Below are 23,030 nucleotides of genomic sequence, written 5' to 3'. Positions count from 1 at the left end.
AGTTTGCGGATCGTAGAAATATATTCTGAATAAGTCGTGAAAATTTCAAAGAATTTCGTTAGATAGGTTTTGGGCTATGGTGGCAGCCGATTTTCAATATGCAGTATTGATGCGATTTTTACACATAAAACCTTGACTGACCATTAATCTGCTATACCTAATCCATAAACTTTAGGTTTAGGAAACACATGTTCAGCTTTGGCTTCAATTCTTGTCTTTTTAGCGAAGTCATTCGACCCGATAAATACGCGCTTTATTTCGGCGATCGACATAAATCTGGCATGTGATTTATCACGTGTTTAACACTATAATTTCAGAACGACTCCGAATATCAAAAAATCACTTTGTCCATATATTCTACACTACATCTAGATAAAATTAATGTAAACAAAAATTTGATTCTGCGGATGACCCCCTTAAGGTGAAGAATGTAATGAAAATGTTACAAGATGAAATGGATTTTTTATCAGGGTTAATGTAAGTATATATTTCTTAAACAAAAGACAAATAATGCTGGTTAGCATTTAATGTGAATCTAAGTGAACGCATTTAATGCCAGTTAGTGTTTTACAAAAAAATGTATCTTTAATTTCTTTTGTTGTTAGTGTGTAATGTTCTGGAAAAGTAGAAAATAGCCAAAATGACCATCCCAACTATGGTCAACCACGAGGACTGTGCTATCGCAAAACCTAAAAAAATTGATGAAGAAAACTTATGTAGGTAGACCAGACCTGCTGAAGTATCTCGTCGGTACCTACTCATACCCTTTTGTGCAAGTAAGAACAGCGGAGTAGTCGAGATGTTGTTTGCGTATTATTCGTCGCCAGGTTTGTATGTTGTCACCTCTGCTGCCGCGAAGATAGGTTCTTTAGCTATTTGATATTGTTGCAATCTCACGGATTCAAAACCGAAAACATTGGATGCCTCGAAACTTTCGGTGCTGGTGATAAGCCTCTCCCAGTCAATGAAAAGTTGAACTGCCCCAATACGGTGACCGGCCTGTGAACTCATGCGGTCACAGAGTGGGCGCGATAGTTGGGTTTTCCAAACTCACCTTCCCTGGCAATTGTTTCCCCTAGCTTTTTTCGCAGGGCACAGTGCAAATATTGTGGTTTGAGGAAATTAGCCCTGTCGCTGTTCGCGTGCCTACTCCTGGCTTATTTTCGACCATTGCTTAAATATTTTTTTTTTGCTTCTGCGGTACATTCATTCAGGGTATTTTTTTAAGTAGGGATCTAGACATTTTTGTGACATCCTGTATTTTTTTTATTATTTCCGAGTTATCACAATCTCGGCAGATGCCGGATTTTACCTAATACTAGCACTAAGTGCCAAGCATTTAGGCTCGGACGATCCTACCTACTTAAAAACTAAAGGGGCGCTGGTGGTTGTGGTCGGTGGTAGGTCAGTGGGAGAATCCGTCGAGTACTCCCCGCAACATCGAGCACGTATGCAGAATAGTGTACTTTTGCATGGTTTGAACCAGACTGTGCGAAAGTCCCAGGACATCAAGGGAAGCCGTGAGGGATTTAGGTACAATACCTGTAGCTGACAATATTATGGGAACTACAACCACCCCCTCGAGACGCCAAATTTCTTTGATTTCACGAGCCAATAGCTCATAGTTCAATTTCGTCTCCACGTATTTCCGTTCAATGTTGCTATTATGGGGGATAGCAACATCAATAATATACGCGGAGCGACCCGTCTTGTCAACTAACAGTACGTCAGGCTTGTTGTGTGCGGTATGGCGATCAGTCAGAACTTGCCGGTCCCAATACATGCTGTAAGCAGAACTATCAAGTACTGCTTGCGGCTCATATCGGTAAACCGGACATGTTCCCGTGATCAGCCCATGCTTATATGCAAGGTTTTGATGGATAACCTTACATACAGTATTATGCCTGGTGATGTATTGCATCGGTGCCATAACAGTACAGCCAGAAATGAGATGGTCCAACGTCTCTAACGCCGAACCACACATTCTGCACTGGTCGTTCTCCACCCGTTCTTTCATGATGAGCTTTTTATAAGCTCGGGTGGCGACCACGCCATCCTGAATGGCACACATGAACCCCCCCGTCTCAGCAAAGAGCTCCCCAGCACACAGCCATCTGTTCGACAAATGCAAATCGACAAATGGCTGCCAAAGACAATTCACGTGTTTACCGTGCATTGCCTTCGACTTCCATTCATCGATCCGCTCTTGGTCCGACTTCACCCCACTCAGAGGATTGAAAGAACGATCCTTCAAGTTAAGTGGAGTCAGTCCACAGTCTGCCTTATAGACAGCCGCATGCAAGGGACTCGTCTGCTCTTTGCTGTAAAAATAAGCGCGCAGCGAGTCGACTTGGCGATGATGTTGTGCCACCACGTCAACCACGCCCCTACCTCCGATGTCACGAGGCAGGTTCATCCGCTCCACGGCAGACTTTGGGTGATGCATTCGGAATTTGGACATAGTTGTCCGTATCCGCCGCTGGACGTTTTCCAGGTCGGTCTTCGTCCACGGCAATATTCCGAATGCATATGCCAGTGAAGGGATAGCGAATACATTCAACGCGCTTATTTTATTCTTCCCCGAAAGATGCGATTTCAGCACCAGCTTTACACGTCGCAGGAATTCGGACAGCAGAGCATCCCTCAGATCACCAACTCGAGCATGGGTTCCTTGCAGAATTCCTAGGTACTTGTAGAAGTCTGTCTCGATCATAGCTTCGATGTGGAGGTCACCAATGCTATGTCCGGCATGCGGCTCGTGATGACCTTTGCGGATGGCTTGGATTCGACACTTGTCTAATCCAAACTCCATCCGAATATCACGGCTGAACATGTCTATTATTCGCAACAGACTTCTAAGATGGTTGTCAGTACCAGCATACAGCTTGACGTCATCTAAGTACATCAAGTGTGTCAGTATTTAATTCCGAAATCATGCCCTCTAGCATCATTCAGTAGCCATGAAAGAGGGTTCAGTGCCATACAAAACCAGAGGGGACTCAACGAATCCCCCTGGAAGATGCCCCTCCGTATACGGATGGGCTCTGAGGTATTAGCACCCTCAGATGTACGGACTGATAAGGTAGTATGCCACCCTTCCATGACTGTCGCCAAAAACTTTATTAGTTTCGGATCAATGCGATACAGATGTAGGATATCGATTAGCCAGGTATGCGGAACGCTGTCGAAAGCCTTGGCATAATCGATATAGCAACTGAAGAGGTTTCTTTGGCCTCTAGTTGCTTGTCCTACAACTACCGAGTCGATAATGAGTTGCTCTTTGCAACCCCTTGACCCAACTCGGCAGCCCTTCTGCTCCTCGAACAGAATGCTGTTGGTCTCGAGGTGCGCATTGATCCTTCCACTAATAATGGACGTGATGAATTTCTAGAGGGTTGGTAAGCAAGTGATCGGTCTTGTGTCTGCGGGGTCCTGCACCGTGTCCTTCTTAGGGATCAGGTAGGTAATCCCCGCAGTGAGGAAAGGTGGAAATTCCTCCGGCCGACTCATGACCTTATTTATACTGCGTGCCAACCGGCTGTGTACGCTGGTAAATTTCTTATACCAGAAATTCTGCACCCGATCCAGACCTAGGCCCCTCCAGTCCTTCGAGTTGTTTATGGCTCGTCGAACTTCCTCTTCGGTAACATCCGCGAAATTCATGCCAGGTTGGGCAGGTAACCCCCAAAGTCCATCCCAATACTCTTTCGCTTCCGTCACCGAGAACTGTACTGTCTGGGCGCTCTGTTGGGATTCGTTGAGAGATCTGAAAAAGCTCTGCTGGTTCCTCGCGTATGTTGCATTCTAGACACGTCTGGAATAACTTTCGCCATACCGTCTTAACCGGCTGCATATGACAGAAAGTTTCTGTTTTAGTGTGTCCAGAATTTCAACAACGGGTGTCTCACTTTGTTTCTCACCCGTCGGCTGGCATTGCCAGTGCTGATCTGAATCAGTCTAGCAATGTCTTGCCTTAGTCTTGCCATGGTGGGTCTCTTTTGTCACTCAAACCAATAACACGAAAGCGAATCTTCTGACCGTGCAATCTGATAGCCTTAACTGCACCACAATACACAAGTGATTGTAGTTGCAGCAGCGACATATCAGCACACAGTCGAGATGCAATCTCATCATTGATTTGAGATAGAATTCCCGGAGTTGCTGGAGATGTATAGAGGCTGGGAATGCCTGGTCTATGCCATGGATCCATATCCGAGAATTCTATACACGCTCTTTGGAATTCGTCCCGAACCTCAGCTGGACGGTGGAGAAGAGTGCTTCGGCGAGTACTGAAACTGTTACTTGCAGTGCGGCGTGGTGTTGTTGATGCCGCCGCCTCTGCCCCCATCGACTCTCGGTCACCAGTTTCCCCGATGACCTCAAGTCGAACACGTTCCCTGATGGTGGCCGGGATTGTGTCGCTGCGAGTAATAAAGCGGTACTGGTCTGCGACTCGCTGCACAGACACGTGCGCGAATTGCGGGAAACGCTCGACGAATCTCTGGTGCAACAAGGGGTGGTAAGATGTTGTACCTGCCCCCGCCGTTATTTCGTAGTAGGAGCAGATGATGAAGAGGTTCATTTCTTCAGTCCATTTTATCCGCTTCCTACGCGAACCTGCTGAAGTGGTCGCCACAGATTGTGGCGAAACAGCTGCAGCAGGCGGAGCAATGCTCATGGCCGTCGTGGCGCCTAGACGTCGAACCGCCCCACGACTAGCGGTTTCGACGCCGTGCTGTCCATTACGAGAGCCCGACCCAGTCACCAAGTCAGACGACTCCCGCCGGTTATCCGTACCGGACCTTAAATTTCTCCTTCTTCTCATTTTTGGTGGTGCATTTTATCCCTAGCTGCCAGGTGTTGAGATAGCTTCCTTAGTGAGTAATCTGCAAGACTGCAAAGTTCCTGCACTTTCCTCACCTACCCCCTGAGACGCTGCGGTGGCGTACAGCCATTCAGACTGAAGCTATCCATCCCTCCTCCTTTCACAACCGGGCTTGGGACCGGCTTCGGCCGTGTGATATGTAATATCAATATAATACTCCTTTTTTTTCTTTTTTAGGTTACATAAAATTAGTCCAATACCAGAACATCGTTCCGAATCATCTGCAGCTTGCAATATTGAGCCGTTCCTGTCGCAAATTCGCGTTACTATTTCCACGATGCAGCAGTCGAAGAGATTCAAACGTGGTAGACAACGCACCTACTCCTTTACCTGTTCTAATAAATAACTCATTCCAGACAAAAAAAGAAGGATTTGCAACACTCTCATGCTGAACACAACAACCACTGGATGGGTGACTATTGATGTCAAGAAAGCGATTTACATTTGGGAAAGGACCGAGCAACAACCTTTCACAGGACGGGGCAGTTCGAATGCCAGTAACCGTTGGACAGTGCTGACTGGGTGGCTTACAATCGATGTCCATGATGAAGATGAAAGACAATTGAATGCAGGCAACTATTTCGCTCCACCACGTTGTGAAGAGGTGAGAATTATCTGTTTTTTATGAGGCACTAACCCTATCTAAACAAATACCACATTTTCTTTTAATTTAGCTTCTTCTTCTATTCTTAATTTAACGAGGAATTCATGTTTAAGTTAGAACTTTTGAAACTATCAAATTTTTATGGACTTTCTTATGTAAATTAATTATTGCTTTATTGCGTCAAATCACGATACAAATCCCACTGCCACTAGTGAGATTTAAACCGCGACCTTCCGTACGACAGCCTCGTACTCTTACCACTCAGCTATCCAGACACATATGTATGTATATTCAGAAGAATGAGCTACAAAAGCAGGTGGTGGCGCTGAAAAGGATAAAAAACTGGTAGCTGGGAGGATTGAGTTGGTTCAGTTTGGTACATGCATGTAGATTAGAGATGGGTAGCCGATGTATGTAATATTACAAAAGTGATACCACCAATGTATGATACCGAGCGCGATCCGAACATTACAACATCATATCGCATCATGAATCATTACCAAGCATCACGCATTACCTAGCATCATCTCATTACCTAGCATCCTCCCATTACCTAGCAGCACCCCATTAGGAAGCATCATCTCATTATAAAAGTGATGTTGTAATATAGTATCACCTAATATTAGCGCTCCTTGTAGTACAAGTCGCGGCGGCTGTTGTCGATACCGGCGGCAGGCTTTGGGCTTACTTTAGGTTGGCTACGGGCTGGCATCGGACTGACTCTGGGACTGGTTTCGAACTGACTTTGGAGTTTATTTACGTTGACTTCGGACTGGTTTTTGGACTCTTTTGGGGTTGGCTTTAAGGTTGTTTTAGGTTCGTTTCGGGCTAGCTTTTGGACTAGTTTCGGACTGGCTTTGGGGTAGAAAAAAACTTCGGGTGCATGCACATATGGGAATGCAGATTCTTGGCTTTTTGTTATAGATTGTAATGTTACGGATTAGAATAAATGTCGGCTGTTGTATGGCGTTGTTCTACGTAATATTTCCTAGTACAGGCTACCGAGGCGACTATCGAGTGCTGATATCAACTATCAGTTGGAATCTGTTCCCTCGGCTAGCTTTGATGTGAAAAGGTGATTTTGATTTTGAGTGTGATAGGCTTAATTACGCCAAACAAAGATAAAATCTAATGCTCGTTCGCGAAAATCACGATTCCCTCTTCTTTGCATGTGCATGTACTATCTATCATCTTATATCCTTATGGGATCTTTTGGTTCTTTTTCTTCTCTTGCATGGAAGGTTCATTCCTTTTATAATGATACTTATTTGGCTCTGTTTTATCCTCACATTTTGAATGTAATAAATGCAGTCTAAGTTATTCTAGTAATAATTAATATTTGGTACTATGGGGTGCTGAACGCTAATGTTTAATGTTGATGATGTAACATTATTTGTGCGGTTAAGGTGATGAAAAGTGATGTTCGTGATATCACTTTGTAATATCACCTTTTCCAAAAAGTGATATGATATCACATTACTTACTAAGGTAATGTTTTGCGCAACTCTAATGGAGACTTAGGAACTAATTTAACAAGCAAAGTAATTTGTTAATTGCTATAAAGTAGAACTACGGAGACTATCTGATTTAGAATTTCAGCTAGTAACCACAGAAGTTTATCACCTACAGCAATGGAGCATAAGTTTGTTTTTACATTATAAAAAAGCAATTAAATTTCACCAAAAATCACATCAACTTTTTCCCAGACCTTTGATATTTAAATTGATATTCTGAACTAGACTTTCAAAAATTGATCCTTTCTCATTTCAGCAACGACATGGAAGCTCTGCCGAAAATCATTTAGCACTGAAAGTTATTTGGAAAAAGTGCTCTGATAAGTAAATTAATAGGAAGCGGTTCAGTAGACGCAACCAACATTCGATTTTATTGAACTTTCTTATTTATCTTATCACATGTATCAAACAAGTTTTCAATTTTTTTTATTCTTTTCAAAATGGCGAGTGTGAGGAAATATCGACGAAATTGATTGAATTGGCGTTTTTTATAAAATGTATTGAATTGTATTTCACTTATTTTATTGCAAAATATATATTTTGTACATAACATCGGTTCTAGTTTACTGTCCCTTGCTTAGGGCCTAGTTATAGCCTCTCCAGAAAACAGAGAAATTTTGAAACAAAAAGAAAATTCAATACCCGTTTGGTGGTGAAATATTGAAAAGTGCATAGGGCACAAGTAGTTCAATATTTTCAGAAAATCGCTTTTTTTGATAGTTTATAGCTTTAAAAAAAATAAGATCATATATCATAGTTTTTAAGTTACAGTCTTCTAAGGGTAACTATTCTCCGGTTAGAAATATGCTTTACCTGAGGTTCCGCCTCTAAGTAATTGCTCGGGCTATGTGTAGCTGCTAATAGTGTAAGTAAAGAAAAGGCTCTCACGATAATCCTAGGCATAGGTGAGTTTCAAAAAGAAAGTCCACCAAAGTACCAGTATGTCGGCTGAAAATTTTTATTTTTAAACGAAAGAATCATTTTTTGCGATATTTAATCGCCAGGAGTTAACAAGATTCACAACTTCTGGCTGAAGCGGTTCAAGAGCACTCACAGGATATTGGCAAATCAATTTAATCAGATGATTGCCGATCCTGATTTAGTTCCATCATTTTTCACCAAGGGGATAACTTTCCTCATCCCCAAGGAACAGGGTGTCTCTTGCCCTTCAAAATGTCGACCAATTACTTGTCTTCCTACCATCTACAAGGTCTTCACTTCAGTTCTGTGCGCGAACATTTCAAAACATCTTGATGTTCATAAATTGATAGCTGAGGAGCAAAAAGGATGCGCAAAAGGCTCCCGAGGCTGCAAAGAACAGCTTATAATCGATACGGTAGCTGTAAAGCAGGCTGTCCACCAAAAACGAAACATCTCGACAGCCTACATCGATTATAAATCAGCCTTTGACTCCATATCACATTCGTAGTTACTACAAGTGTTACGCTTATATAAAATCAACCCGAATATCGTTCTTCTACTGAGAACAGTAATGAAGAATTGGAGCACGAAGCTATCGGTATCTTCGCAAACATCAGGAGAGATACCAATCAGACGTGGCATTTTCCAAGGCGACTCTCTAAGCCCACTGTGGTTTTGTTTAGCTTTGAATCCGCTATCCCATCTTTTGCATGAAAGCAAATACGGGTTCCAAGTCAAGCATGGCATATTGTCGAAATGTACATTAAGCCATTTAATGTACATTGACGACATCAAACTGTATGCCAAAGACGAGAACCAACTTCGCTCCTTGCTGGACATCACCATCCAGTTCAGCAGGGATATCGGTATGCAGTTTGGTTTGGAGAAATGTCGCATAAAAACAATTGTTCGGGGAAAACACACCAACAACGAAGGATACAGCCAAAATAACATCCGAATTGAGGGCATGGATTCGGACGACGTCTACAAATACCTCGGCATATTGCAAGCAACAACACCTGCTGTGGCAATAATCAAATCTAAGTTGCTGGGGGAATTTGAACGGCGTCTGGATCTTGTCCTTAAAACTGAGCTGTACGGGAAAAATAAAATCATGGCAATCAACACCTTCCCCATTCCCGTCCTTCTATACACTTTCGGTGTGATACAGTGGAGTAATACTGATTTAGAAGCTGTCAATAGACGGGTAAGGGTAGTTCTTGCAAACAACAACATGCATAATAGAGCTGCCAAAAAATTGAGGATCACTATCCCACGTCATCAGGGAGGAAGGGGGGTACTTGATTTAAAAACGTTGCACTACAATCAAGTGCATTCTCTTCGTGAGTTTTTCTATGAGAAACAATCCTCTAGCCAAATACATCAGGCTACCGTCATGGCAGATAATAAATTATCTCCTTTGAACTTGAGAAGCAGAGAATGGGATCCCATGTCGAATGTTACTTCAGTCTAACAGAAAATCGACATGTGGAAAGAGAAACCCATTCACGGAGGTCATATAAAAAATTTGTTGTTGTCAGGCATTGACATCGAAGCCTCCAACAAATGGTTGACAAATGGTGTACTTTTCTATGAGACCGAAGCATTCCTAACTTCAATTCAGGATGCTTCGCTCCCAACAAAAAATTATAAACGGTACATTCTTCACGACTCCTCAATCACCAACTCCAGTTGTAGGTTATGCAACTGTGAAGAGGAGACCATCCAGCACATAACATCTGCGTGCAGGATGTTGAGCGGTACCGAGTACACCCATCGTCATAACTCCGTCTGCAAGATTCTCCATCAAAACCTTGCGTTGAAGTATAACTTAGTGGCAACCTACCATCCTTACTATAAGTATACTCCGCAGAGAATCTTGGAAAATGATCGGGTCAAACTACTGTGGGATCACACTATTGCCACCGACCACAGTGTTAATCATAACAGACCCGATCTAGTTCTGCTTCTGAAGGAAGAACGAGCGTGCTTTATAATCGATGTAGCCATACCGTTGGACCGGAACACTGTTGAAAAACAGCACGAAAAAATCCGGAACTACGGCCCCTTGGCGGAAGATATGAAGCAGACCTGGAGACTACAAAAGATCGAAGTGGTCCCAGTAGTAATTTCAGCGACGGGATTAGTCCCGCAGAACTTACATAAAGCGCTGAAAACGCTCGATCTTAGGGCTGGACTATACACGGAGATGCAAAAAGCGGTTATCCTTGCAACCTGTGCTATAGTCCGAAGAGTCCTGTCCGGTAACAATCTGACCTAATGGGTTTCAAACTTGATCCGCTGATATAAGATCCATGTCTCTGTAGTGTAGAACCTCCGCGTCATTGGCTGAAGTGTTTGCGACAATCGGGACACACACACTTTGCGTTAAAACGCATCATCGCTGTGATGCGGGCCTTTGGATGTTGCCTTCAGCCCATCCTTAGGTTGGTGGCCCCTCGGTCCGGTTGGGCGGGAAGAGGGTCCGTGGGCTTTTTTAACTATATGTATTTGGTGCTTTGACTTCATTTTACTTTTATATTTTTTTTTGTTTGCATTTCCCATGAATATAACATGAATTTGAGATAATTTTTTTCTTTAATTTGAAAACTTCCTCCCTCTCTCTTCCTCTTTGATCCCGCAAAACCTTAGTAGGGACATCCTCTAAATAATGGCCTGAGTATTTTAAGGATGGGAGGGAACCTTAGGGGCCGCGCCTCGATAACTATCTGAGGCAGAATAAACAATAATCGAGACTGTGATCCGTTGTGGATCTTCCCTCTCGATCGCGGCACCCGTTCTGGTTTTTATCGTTAGGTCGTCGCGAATTTCTTTGTTTGTGGTCTACGGACCCACGCATCGATATAGACCCCCCCCCCCCCCCACATTCCCGAGCCTGGCAAGCTCAGAGGCATGCAAGAACGTGTCAACCGAGCACTTTGATGGAGCTTCAGTCAATGGTTTACTTTGGCAAACCCTTCCACAGTGGTTTTAAAACCATTGAATTATCCAATTTCACTGCTCTTCCTATATTCAATAATGGTTTCCAATGTGCAGTGTGATGAAAGTAACAGGCGGACCTGCAGCAAGACATTTTGCCAGTGAGAGAGATCTTAACAGGCTACACCTAGCAGAGCATCGCCACCAGGTTACTTCGAAATAGCCCCGATCAGCTCAAAAGAGAGCTGCAACAGATCAGCAGCTGAATTACGAAGCAGAGGAAGATGAATTATGTAGGCCTGGGATAACAGATATGCTTCAGGTATGATTTTTATCGATCTAAAACAATGAAATCAGTACTTTTACCCTTAATTGCGTTTTTCTCAGAACTATTATACATTTTCCAAATTTTCTATAGTTCTTACTCGATAATAAATCGTCCGATCGACTTGGTTTTTTATCGTATTTCGTACATGCTTCATTTTTTTTTACAATTGTTGGTTGACGGCATCATCCCCGAGTGAAGAGCCACCACGATTTTATTGAGTGACTTTCTTCCGTATTAGGTACCGCCATTGTATTTCTAAAGTCCTATTAAAGTGTCCTCAGGCAATTTCCAAGAGTAATCGGGAAATAGCTTTGCGACAGAGCTACAATAATGCAGTGCCTCATGTTTGCCTCCAAATGTAGAGAAGATATCGTGAGGTGACCTAAGTTTCCATCAATACAATTCATTCATCCTCACACCTGCCGAGACGTGAATGGGAGAGATTCGCTATCTAAAGGAGGAGAAGGAGGAAGAAAGAGATCCTCTTCTCCGAGTTTTCTTGGAGTGCGCGAATCCGCCTTTAATAAAATTGGCTAATTGTGCAATTTCAGGAAGGGTCGGACAGTTTTCACCTAGGACATGGAGTTTATCTATAGAACCCTATGCATCCCAGGCAACAAATCATTTACAGAGGTTTTGATGTCTTGGAAACAAGGGTAGGGGTAGAGAACAATTAACAGGAAGAGGTGCGTGCTTATCTATTGAAATTTATTTACAAAGTTAACTTGCGATATTCATGTGGTTGTCCACAATCCAGAATGCGCGCCTGACCCCAAGCAGCGCTATGCTCGCATTTCCTATTAAACCCAGTGTGCCAGCGAAAGTCCCATCAAGGTATGCATATATACTTGTGTATATGCATTGGTTATGACTACTACTAGAGTCTCGTGAAGACAGACACCAACTCAAGATCCCTACCCAAACTATTTCCAGCGTAGTATATTGCAGAATAAATTTACGGTACAAGTATACAAGTGCGAATATATGGAGTAATTACCTCTACATACCCTGCTTGTCGTAAAATTTGATTGAAATATTTAGGCTACAGAAATGTTAACCACGCTTCAAAAGTGAAATGATTTCTACCATAAGTTTTCATCAACAGACTAGGATTAGATTCTCAAATGTGTGGCTTTTTGGCAACTTTCGCGGGGCTCTTAAAATGCTCTCCAACTTGCGCATTCCAATGACACAGACTGTACACTCTGGGGTTAAGGGATGTAAGATAGGAGAGAGAAGGATGTTGAGTAACATTTTTCCCCAGCCCAGAGAGTATTGATGAGCACTAAGCCGCCGTCACCAGCGATCTTTTCTCTGACGCAAGTAAAGTTGTCGGCCATGTCCCAGAGGAAGTAGAAGGAACTAAAAACTCTTATTGGCAGTATAATTGGTAACAAAAAAACACGCTTGAACTTCAATATCGTAATAACTTTTCACAATAAGCAGCGTAGTGCGCGCCATAACCAAATAAAATTTACCTTTGCGTTTAGGGACGCAGGATCTAATACAAATAATACTGTATTCGATAATATTATACTGCACCATGTAATAAATGGTATGTTTTTTGTTGGTCCGGCCAAAGATCTCAAGGGTAGGCTTGCCATCCACGCCGACGAGCAGCTTAGGAGATGGAAGAAGGGTTTCACTATGGTTCTCAACAATGTAACATCTGATAAGGTTCCACCTGTCTTGGATGAAATGGCCAATTACCAAAATTTGCGGATGTGGACTGTCCGTTCAAGTAGAAGTGAAATCATCTCGGCCATCGATACGCTCAAGCGGCTACACGCCGGGTACACCCGCTGAAGCACCTCGAAAACTTGGTCGACGGAGATCAACAACCCGCACAACATCGTGTGCTGACGTCGTTTAATTTCTTCCGCTTAGTATCGCTTTATGGGAGCAGCACATGGAAAGTGATCGCCCCAATGAGGATACGCTGGCCTGACACAATTTCGAATGAAGTACTTCACCCGTGAGCAGGCCAGACAGCCGTGGACGTGTTGATCAGAAAGGGAAAGTGGCAATAGACAAGTTACAGATTGTGAAAGGAATATGCCACAGGATAAGAGTGCACGCTTCTCGGAAAGTCGTGAGGGAAGTTAAAGCACGTTGACAAAGACCGAAAAGAAATATGGTGGAATGGTGGAACTGTGAATCTCCCTAGCATTCAGTGAGTAACATCGGTCTATGTTGAGTTTAGCCATACAAATATAGTTATATAGGGTACCAAATGAAAGGGCCCGATGAGTACTTTACAAACCTCGCCTCATTTTTTATATTTGATGCAAGAGGGGGAGTGCAAGGACTGGAAAATTATAATTTAATTCATGGACTCATTCTCGGAAGCTACTCAACTGAAAAATCTGAAGGGAATCAATTGCTACTCTATGGTGTCTATCCCCGAAAATATCCTCCTAATTTCTAAACAAAAAATGTAGCTTCGGCCAAGCTTTTGTGTGAACTATGGCGAATTTACGTTCATTATAATTCGCAATTAAATTGTGTTTTGTGAAATATGAAAAAAGCGTTAACGACTGCGAAGATAAGATTGCGTTTGATGAGTTACCTCTGCCCTGGATGAAACCATAAGCCATTTTCGTCTCTTATTTTTCAATACTGTGTCTAGTTTTTTCAGGGTTTCTTTGGTGCTGGTTTGTGTCAGGATGTTTATATCGTCTGCTTAAGCCTTTATTTGATATATATTGTTGAGTGGCGTACTTTTCAAACTTTCGTGCTAAGTACTCCAGGGAGAGGTCGAATGACTTGTGTTCCTTTCTTTCCTGCTCGAATTGCACACATTTTTGTTCGAGGATTAGGGAGGCCTAAGTCCACATCCACTTAATGCCGGACGGAACCAAATAGAGCAAGCTGCTCTAAATTTGGTCCGGTCCGACATTAAGTGGATGCGAACTTAGGACTCCCCAATCCTCAAACAAAAATTGTCTAGCTCCGGCCAAGCTCGATGAGTTCGTGGACCATAAAGAGTGGGAGCAAGTTGCTCTCCATTTGGTCCAGGCTGGCATCAAGTGGATGCAGACTTAGGACTCCCCAATCCTCAAACAAAAATTATTTAGCTCCAGCCAAGCTTTGGTTCGAACTGCGGGCGGATTTACGTTGAAAATAATTCGCACACTTGTCGTGTTTTGTGAATTATAAAAGGGAGCGTATAACATCTACGAGCCGCTTCGGTCACGCTGCTCCCAGGGCAGAGGTGAGGCAGCGTCTGATGAGTTGCCCTGGTACGAAACCGTAGTCGTCTTCGTCCCTCTTCCGATTTTGCAGAAATTTGTTCACAAATTGGTTTGAAGCCGATAATGTTTTGGATATTTTTTTTGCTAACCATAAAGGAGACATAGTACTCTCGTGGGGCCGACAGTTTCTCATTTTGAAAATAGTATGTATTCGAGTGTTTGATACCTCGCTTCCTAACAACATATTATGGCGGACGAGGTTTTTCCACCATCACTGGCTTAGTAGTCTTCCAAAGTAGCGAGATTTCATATTGTGCCTAACCATCCTATGGGATGTCTACTTGGACATTCAGTGTATGATTTGTTGGAAGTTGCTTTGGTGTTTCTCAGTGATCTGTTCATCCGTTTAGGAGGCAACGTATTGAGATGTGGTCCTCGTAGCAGACTTGCCGAGAGTGAGGTGGAAAGAGAGGATAAAATAATAAAAATTTCAATGGAGAAGGGATAATAGGGTGGCTCATAAAATTATTTGCTCAGGCCCGGCTTTCCCGGAAAATGTTAATCCTGGGCCCGGATTTTCTCCCTAAGAGATAGGGCCCTCTTAGAAGTCTTCCATCAGCCTTCACAGCACCACTTCAAAACAATGACAGAATGCGTGGACTGAAATATTAAAAGCACCGAAATATCCTAAAAACAATTTGTACAAAACCCTTCAAACCTGGAGCAATGCCCCAGACTCGCAAATTCGCACATATTTTGTCATTGTTTCATTAATAGACGCCCATCAATACGTAATGCTTCAAATTAACAAACAACTCCGTGCTCCCATCTAAATTATACCTAGCTTTTCGCTATCCTGGTGTACCAGGCCTTCACTTACTTCAAACATTAACAATTCGCAATGAAAATTCCAATTTCGATCGTCACTTTTTAACCTTGCACTTGCGTAAAAAGCGTAGTTGCTGCATTTTTATATTTTCGTTCACTTGTGAATTCAGTCATTCTCGCAGTAATTCTCGCGCACTAGGATTAGACACAATCACGTAACCGGAGCTGGTAAATCCCGCGTTTCATAAAAAAATTGTATCTTTTTTGTGTTTTTACTAAACATTGGAGAATATGGCAAATAGTCTGGACTACACAGTGGATATGATGTACGAAGAGAGTGAACCGGAATCAACACCCATAAAGGACTATTTCAGGGGAAAAACCGTTTTGCTGACTGGGGGGACCGGGTTTCTAGGATTATTATACGTAGAGAAATTGCTGAGGTATGAAACTAAAACGGAAAAGGTAAATATCTTGCACTGTATCCTTGCCTACTTTTTGTTCTTTAGGGTTGGTGTCAGGAGCTTGTATTTGGTGATAAGAAACAAGAAGGGAAAATCGCCTCAAGAACGTGTTCAGGAGTTGTATTCTGGACGGGTAAGTGGCGCTCCCCCAAGCGGTTCCACTGGCTAACGTAGGTCGAAGTGTTATTGAGTTTGAAATCGCTGCTTGGGCGTATATTCCGACGTTTCGTGAAGTTAAATCCTGCAGTTGTTCCGCTTTCCCGCTTATAAATTTAAATTCACAATTTCAACCTTCATCCTTTTTCAAGTTATTCAACAGAGTCGCAAAGCTTGACGCAAACTATCTTCAGCGAATCAAATTAGTTGAGGGCGATATGAACCAGGAACAATTCGGAATATCTAATGAGGATTTGGTGGATATATACAAAAATGTTCAAATGGTTATTCATGCCGCTGCCGATGTTCGTTTCGACCAGGCGTTGCCGAATTTAATACTAACCAACGTAAGAGGTACAAAAGAAATTTTGAAAATTTCTGAAAATATAGAAAATCTTGAGGTACATTTTGAAAGCTGAGAAAATTTCGTGATATCATCCATTAATTTTCTTAATTTTTTATTTAGGTCTTTGCCTACATATCAACAGCTTATAGCCACGCCCCTCGGTGTAACATTGACGAGAAATTTTACGAACCAGCCATTGATCCTAACGTGATCATTCATATTGTTGAAAACCAGGGAGAGTCTGATGATTTTATAATACTTCAAGATCGAATCTCTCATCCTTGGCCCAACAATTATGTGTACTCCAAATCGTTGTCCGAGGAACTGGTGCGTCGATGGAAGTGGCATATACCGGTCTGTGTAATTCGTCCAACAATTGTGATTTCTACCCACGAGGATCCACTCCCAGGATGGGGCGGCAACTTATATGGACTCAATGGAGTTAGCATTTCAGTTGGCTCCGGAGCTATGCGTCTGCTCCACATTAATAAACGTTTGGTGGGGGATATTATTTGTGCAGATTATGTGATTAATTCCACACTTGTGGCGATGTGGGCAACATATGAAGATTTTGCTGTTGATATGGAATTGGGAAAACCGGTGGTTCAAAGAGATCCAGAAGTTTTCCATGTTTCAAGTTGCCTCGATAGCCCGGTAACCTGGGATGAGGTTAGATACCATCTAGTTAAGGCTTTTGCAGACTATCCATCCAAGCAAATGATATGGAAACACAGTTTGACTATGACTGCTTGCCCAATTATGTTCAGGATCTACGTCCTCTACTATCATGTGATCCCAGCGTATATTTTTGATATCTTCTTGCGCTTCACGGACACAAATTTAAGGTGACTGTTTACAGAAGGGTGGATTCATTTATGTATTATTTGAGTGTTTGCTTCACGCGTAACTAGTCGGAATCCAGGCCTGTCTTCATATTGTATTATTATCATTTTGCAGGATGGTACCCATGACCAGAAAAGCCCATCGATTCTTAGTTGCAATTAGTTACTTCATGCAGAGGGAATGGAAATTCACCAACCATAATATGCGTCGGGTGCTTACAAGGTGAATACAGACTTATTTATATGATTTTACAGCGTTGGTTTATTTTGTATTCGGTTGGGATCGAAGCCTTTTCACTCATGCCAACCTCAAAGATCCTCTGAGAGTCTCTAACAAATTCAAAAACTGAATGGAGAAAGTCGGAATTTTATCAGAATTTATTTGCAGAATGACCAAATCGGATCAGGATTACTTTCCAAGCGATATCCGGCGGTGGAAATGGAGTGATTTCGTTTATGATTATATGCATGGCCTCAAGTATACTGTATTGTCGGAAACTCCAAACAGTGCTGCAGAAGGTCGGAAGAAATATAGGAAGTTACTCGCACTGCACGTTATAGTCTTAATTTTCTTCTATGGAATTCACGCTTATCTTTTATATACAATCCTGAAATTCTATGGATTCTTCAACTACGTCGAGAACCAAGCGATACATATACTTGACTTTATGACAAATTAATTCAATAAGTTCATTTGCAAATGAGAAAAATAAAAATTGCGTTGATGTAAATTTGTTTTGAGTACACTTATTTGCGAAGGTAATGGAAATATTCAAAAGTGCAGTACATTCTGACCTTAGTGTCTATAATTGTCCGATTCTCACACTGAGCAAAGCCCTTGACGTCATTTCATCCATAGCTCTATATTTCTGGAATGCAACAATGTCAACTTTTCGAAATGAGAACGAATTGCAGTTCAGAAGTATGACCCAAAATAAATTTGCACTCACTTGCATGCATTTACATTTCACTAGCACCGAATTCATAAGCAAACGGACTGTGGAGGAAGCAGTACAATCATGAGGTGTCTGATGAATTTGAGAATATTATAAGAGGCCTCATTTGGTAATTTTTTGAATTAGCCTTACATATGTTAATAGCTGGAAAAAATAAGGGAGTAAGGAGTCTAATGTTACAATAGACGAACTGTTGGGGATATTAAAATTTGCGACTTTTGGAGTTTATTTTCAACCACTACAGCTATGGGTATGGAAGAATATTTTCCTGTCCCTTCAGTAAAATGGAAAGTTGGGCTGGTTCAGAGAAGTTACAGATATAATCCTATCCTTGTCGCTACGGAAATTATCCGAATGCAATCTCAATCTGATAGTATACCCTCCTCCTCTACCTCTATACCGATCGATGTTGATTAGTGAAAAATATGATATTAGAGAGACGACACTGCGCCAGGTTTTAGCAATGTATCGCTTTCACACCCACTAAAACCACTCCCGACTTTACGTCTGACCCCTTCCCCGCAGGAGCCTCGTGAAATATTACTTCGCAGGAAGGGATCTAACTTACACTAGCCCATCCATCCATCCATCATCCACATCCATCATCCATAATGATCGCTTACCTTGATATCTGGGCGTACTCTATTTTTTGCTATTTTTTCATAGTTTCATCATGTGGGATATGTCCACATTTATAACACTGCTCAACCTGCTGCAGTGGTGGTGTCCTCGAAGGTAATGATGCATTCAGGACAATGTGAAGTATCTTCCACTTTTATTTGGCTCGCTCCTCCCATCAGATAGGAGTCGCGTATTGCAGAATGGATTGCACGACTCCGGCTATGAGCCGTATGCAAAAGCGTGCTGCTTCTCGGATATTAGATGTTATCCTTGCTAAATATGGGATAGCCCCCGTTGTCTTTTCGCGGGCATAATTCACTCCCAAGTGAAATCATGACTGGGGGAAATTAAAAAAGAAGTCTCTAGATCTAATGAGAGCGAAGCCTCTGCAGCCGACTGAAAAGTACTTGATCAGAATGCCGCGGTGAGATCTGCATTCAGTGCAAGGACCTAAATGAGATCACATCTAAATCAGAAATGTGCATTGTCTTAATGGAGTGGTTCAAAATGTAGCTGCTACAAGAGGTTCCTGTCGTCAATCCCAGGAAATCATATGGTGGTACCCAGACGGCTTACATACGGCTACCAATTGAGACAGCCTATAAGCTGCTGATCTTTTGAAATGTTTGTATTGGGTAATCTCTCGCCTTTTTCGATCGATCCGACCGATACAAAAGGTTCAATCAATCGCAACCACTTAAGGGTCGCTCACGCTCTACTTTCGCATATGGGACCGATTGCACAAGTGAAGGGAAGTTATAGGTGTGCGGGAAGTTATAAGTGTGAAGGGAAATTATAGGTGTGCTGCATAGGAATATATAGAACAGCTAGTAACCGGTATTGTCGGGACGAATATAGGCGACAGATATGTACATATATAGTGACTACGCTCGTTCAAGTTTCACATACGCGGGGTCCACGACATGCTGGATGAACTATTCTCGGATCCGGGAAGATAATAATAATAATAATCGTTGGCACAACAATCCAAAATGGATCAGTGGGTTAGAGCACTTCATTCAAGACCGTAACGGTACACTACAGAACACTGTAGGAGGAAATGTGGTCAGCATTACGCTCGCCCGAGATTATTACCCTAATTTGACTCAGGTACTCATTCACAGCTGAGTCGATTGGTGTCCGATGTCAAATCACGATACAAACCCCACTGCCACCAATGAGATTTGAACCGCGACCTTCCGTACGATAGCCTTGTGTCCTAACTACTCAGCCATCCGGCCTATACACATAAAGTGGATAATTCAGCCCTCCTGCCCCAGCTGGAGCCGTGTCCTGGAAGACTCGGAGCACGTCTTATTTCTTAGTCCTAGATTTTTAATGAAAGAACGGTGCTGCCTGTCGGAAAAACTGGAATGCAGTTATCAGTATTATGAGGCGCAGTGAGGAGAGGAACAGAAGGGCGGGAAAGGCGTTTTTATAAAAGCGATGGGTGAACGAGAGGAGAAATGATTAGAGGCAAACTCCCCTCGCAATAGTTCCACGGAAATAAGGCAGGAGTGTATATTGTGCGCTGACCACATTTATGCTAGTGTCTCTTGCAAATTTTCACGTCGAAAAAAAAAACGGCCTTTGGTTATCTAAGACTGCCTGACTGTCTGACAGAAACACAGTTCTTTGCTTGTTTTCTGAAACAACAACCAAAATTTATCTGAAACGTTTGCTTGAAGTAGACACAATTCTGTCTTTGATCAGGTAACATCTATGGATTAGACAACATGTCCTGGTTTTAAGGATTGACACTGACACAATCGTATGGAGACTATTTGATCCTCATATGATAATAAGTGAAGCTCGAACCAAAAATTTTACCGTAAATGTTTATTTGATTACCGAATTCTAGCCGAGTTGCACCGACATCATTAGGGAAGCTGGAAAAGTACACATATAGGAGTTGATATTTCGTCTTAGGTAATTAGAGTGAACTTTACAATAATAATAATAAATTATTAAGTTTTCAATTAGCAGCCAGATCGAGTCTGAAAATAATTAGTTTATCCAGTGACCGTGTCTTCTCCTTCCCCTGCCCTCTGAAACTTTCATATCCTGTCTCTGAAAAAGAGCCTGTCATTTGGCTAGATATGATGGCAAATGGTAGAGCACTAATTAAAATTAAAATGTTCAGAAATACAAAGGGGATGAATATTTGGGTAAGTTTCTTATCAGCAAGGCGAAGAAAGCTTAAGGGGAGGTTCCCTCGGATTCAGTTAACAATAAAGAAAATTTTGAGAATTTTTTTGTGGGATTATAAAAAGGCATATAAACTTCCGGTTTCGATGGTTTTATTTGTTCATCATTCTAAAATGCACGGTCATTTTTACTACTATGAAATTCAATATGGTAGCTTTAAAAAGACGACTCTTATCTAGAGGAAACTACAGGTTTGCAGACTGTTGTAGTGACCTGAAATCAGTAATAATTTCAAATCTGTGCTTGAAGTTAAGACAAAAAATATGGTTTCGAATTTTTAGTTTTTAGAAAGTTTGCCTTGAGATAACTTTCTTGTTTGTTCAGTTATCACGACAATATTAATTCTTATAAAATTTTGGGGTCGCTGATTATGAATCTGAAGTCAAATTAACAGAATACAAGATGGCGGATCGAATATGGGGGATCAAAAGCCAATTTGGGTCAAAATATCCATATGAAGGTTTTCGTGGTCGTTGAACCTGAATTTATCATCAGTTGTTTAAAATCATAGATAAACAATTTCTCATGGCGCCCAAAAAATTTTTTCTCTAAATTCGAAACAAAATTCAGCTTATAGGTTTTCGCAATCGCCGAACATGTATTTATTGTCAAATATGCTACATTATACTCACATCAGGATCTTAGTCGAATTTTCCTGACCCGTATGGGAATCCTTCCTCGATTTCGAATCGCTCTTGGTTAGCCTGCTTCAAATTTTGCACACAAGCTCACTCAACGTCTTGAACACGATGAAAAAGGTGCAAATGACCATAGTTGGAGTTGGCGCCAATGTCCACATCATTGTAGTTCATATTTTTGAGTTTCTGTGCTGATGAACTAACGTATGTTAGCCCGCGTCTGGTTCCGTCGAAAAGTGATTTCCCTGGAAACACTTTTTCCGAGTACGGGAAAATGGCAGTCTCTTTTTTAGCATTTCATATAAAACCGACGAGAAAACGTTAGCAACAGTTTAAACAAGAACTACACCACCTACAATGCATTGCAGCACGTCAAGTAAGCAATAATACCAACTTTAATTCGTTCTGGTAAATAGAAAACCAGCCGGGTAGTAAACTGTTATCTGAACGTCCTTCAGCGCTCGAGAGATAGGTGAGTTTTAGAAGCTCCAATTCGATAAATATGTTTCTTATTGAAATATCCGTTTCATGTTTTGTAAAAAAAAACAACTGAGTTTTTCGAAAAAGTCTAAAGTCTTTAAATATTCGTTGACAAAGAAAACCCCACCACTAAATGTGGAGAGACCAATAACTTTCGAAATGCAGGTTTTCTCGAATAACAAAACAACCTATGAAAGTATGAGCTATGATACAATAGGCCAATTGCAAACCAGAAACAATTCTCACATCAAAGTATTAAGACAAGTAATAGAAGAGAGCGGCAGAATGAAGCTAGCATCATACATAACTACCAGGCCCAGAATTTATAGACTTGTGACGAGTCATAAGACAATATCCAATAAGGTCAATTGTGTCAAGCTTACGCAGTCCCGCGTATGACATTACGCGGAGTCGAATTTCAACGTTAAAGGGCTCGCCAAACAGAAAGCAGACTATCCACGCGGATAGGACGAACTGTTCGTCGCATTATTACGAAATATTGTTGCATCCTAGTTCAACAGCAAGCGGTTTCCCTCGGTGGACTACTGGCACATGAAAAATTACAGAGTTTGCGACGGAAATGAAAAGTGGATACCAAAAAAAGTGGAAGTTTTTTTTCATTGGACATCATCTTGGAAACAAAATTCACAGCGGTGTACATTCAATCACTTTTTGCATAAGATTAGTTTGCTGTAAACAGTCTGCGTGCGGTTTGACATCACCTGCCCGCGACGGACTGCGACACGGACAGTGCGCCTCTGTTTGGCGAGCCCTTAAGAACTGCATAGAATTTTAGGACAGGATAAAAAAATATATTATATTATGGTAAACTTTGATCAATGATGAAATTAGGATATCCGCGATCGTTATGGGGTTGCACCGATCGTGGAAAAGTTGCAAGAGAGGCGTCTTCGATGGTATGGTCACGCAATTCGTGCTAACGAGAATTCACTTGCCAAGCTCGGTCTGAACATCGAAGTCGATGGTAAACGACCAAAAGGCAGGTCGAAACAACGGTGGCTTGATACGCTGGATGGGGATTTCAAAGTCTCGATATTGCACCCAGATCAGGCATTCGATAGAGCGAAACCGATCACGACGAGCC

At 42.0% G+C, this 23,030-nt stretch overlaps 2 protein-coding genes across 3 annotated transcripts in view; both read left to right on the top strand.

The window, feature by feature from the left end:
- Positions 1–7,333, top strand: part of LOC119660571 (protein anachronism) — a 28,087-nt gene extending 20,754 nt beyond the window's left edge. Inside the window, exons 3-5 of one of the 2 annotated variants that reach the window (XM_038069226.1) lie at positions 5,063–5,190; positions 5,242–5,489; positions 7,260–7,333. In XM_038069226.1, coding sequence (XP_037925154.1) covers positions 5,063–5,190; positions 5,242–5,489; positions 7,260–7,331 — 448 coding nt within the window. In that variant the 3' untranslated portion in view covers positions 7,332–7,333. The remainder of the gene's footprint in view (positions 1–5,062; positions 5,191–5,241; positions 5,490–7,259) is intronic. The other variant, XM_038069234.1, reaches the window with a different exon arrangement.
- An 8,058-nt stretch (positions 7,334–15,391) lies between these two features.
- LOC119661339 (fatty acyl-CoA reductase 1-like) lies at positions 15,392–17,753 on the top strand. The gene is made up of 6 exons (XM_038070641.1): positions 15,392–15,657; positions 15,724–15,811; positions 15,987–16,235; positions 16,301–17,025; positions 17,138–17,245; positions 17,411–17,753. Exons 1-6 carry the CDS (start codon positions 15,506–15,508, stop codon positions 17,700–17,702), a joined length of 1,614 nt encoding a protein of 537 aa, XP_037926569.1. The 5' UTR covers positions 15,392–15,505; the 3' UTR covers positions 17,703–17,753.
- The last annotated feature ends 5,277 nt before the right edge of the window (positions 17,754–23,030 follow it).

Source organism: Hermetia illucens, chromosome 1, assembly GCF_905115235.1.
Source record: "Hermetia illucens chromosome 1, iHerIll2.2.curated.20191125, whole genome shotgun sequence".
In the NCBI taxonomy this organism is placed as follows: Eukaryota; Metazoa; Arthropoda; class Insecta; order Diptera; family Stratiomyidae; genus Hermetia; species Hermetia illucens.
Note: the sequence above shows the minus strand (reverse complement) of the source record. Positions and strands in the feature narration are given on the sequence as shown.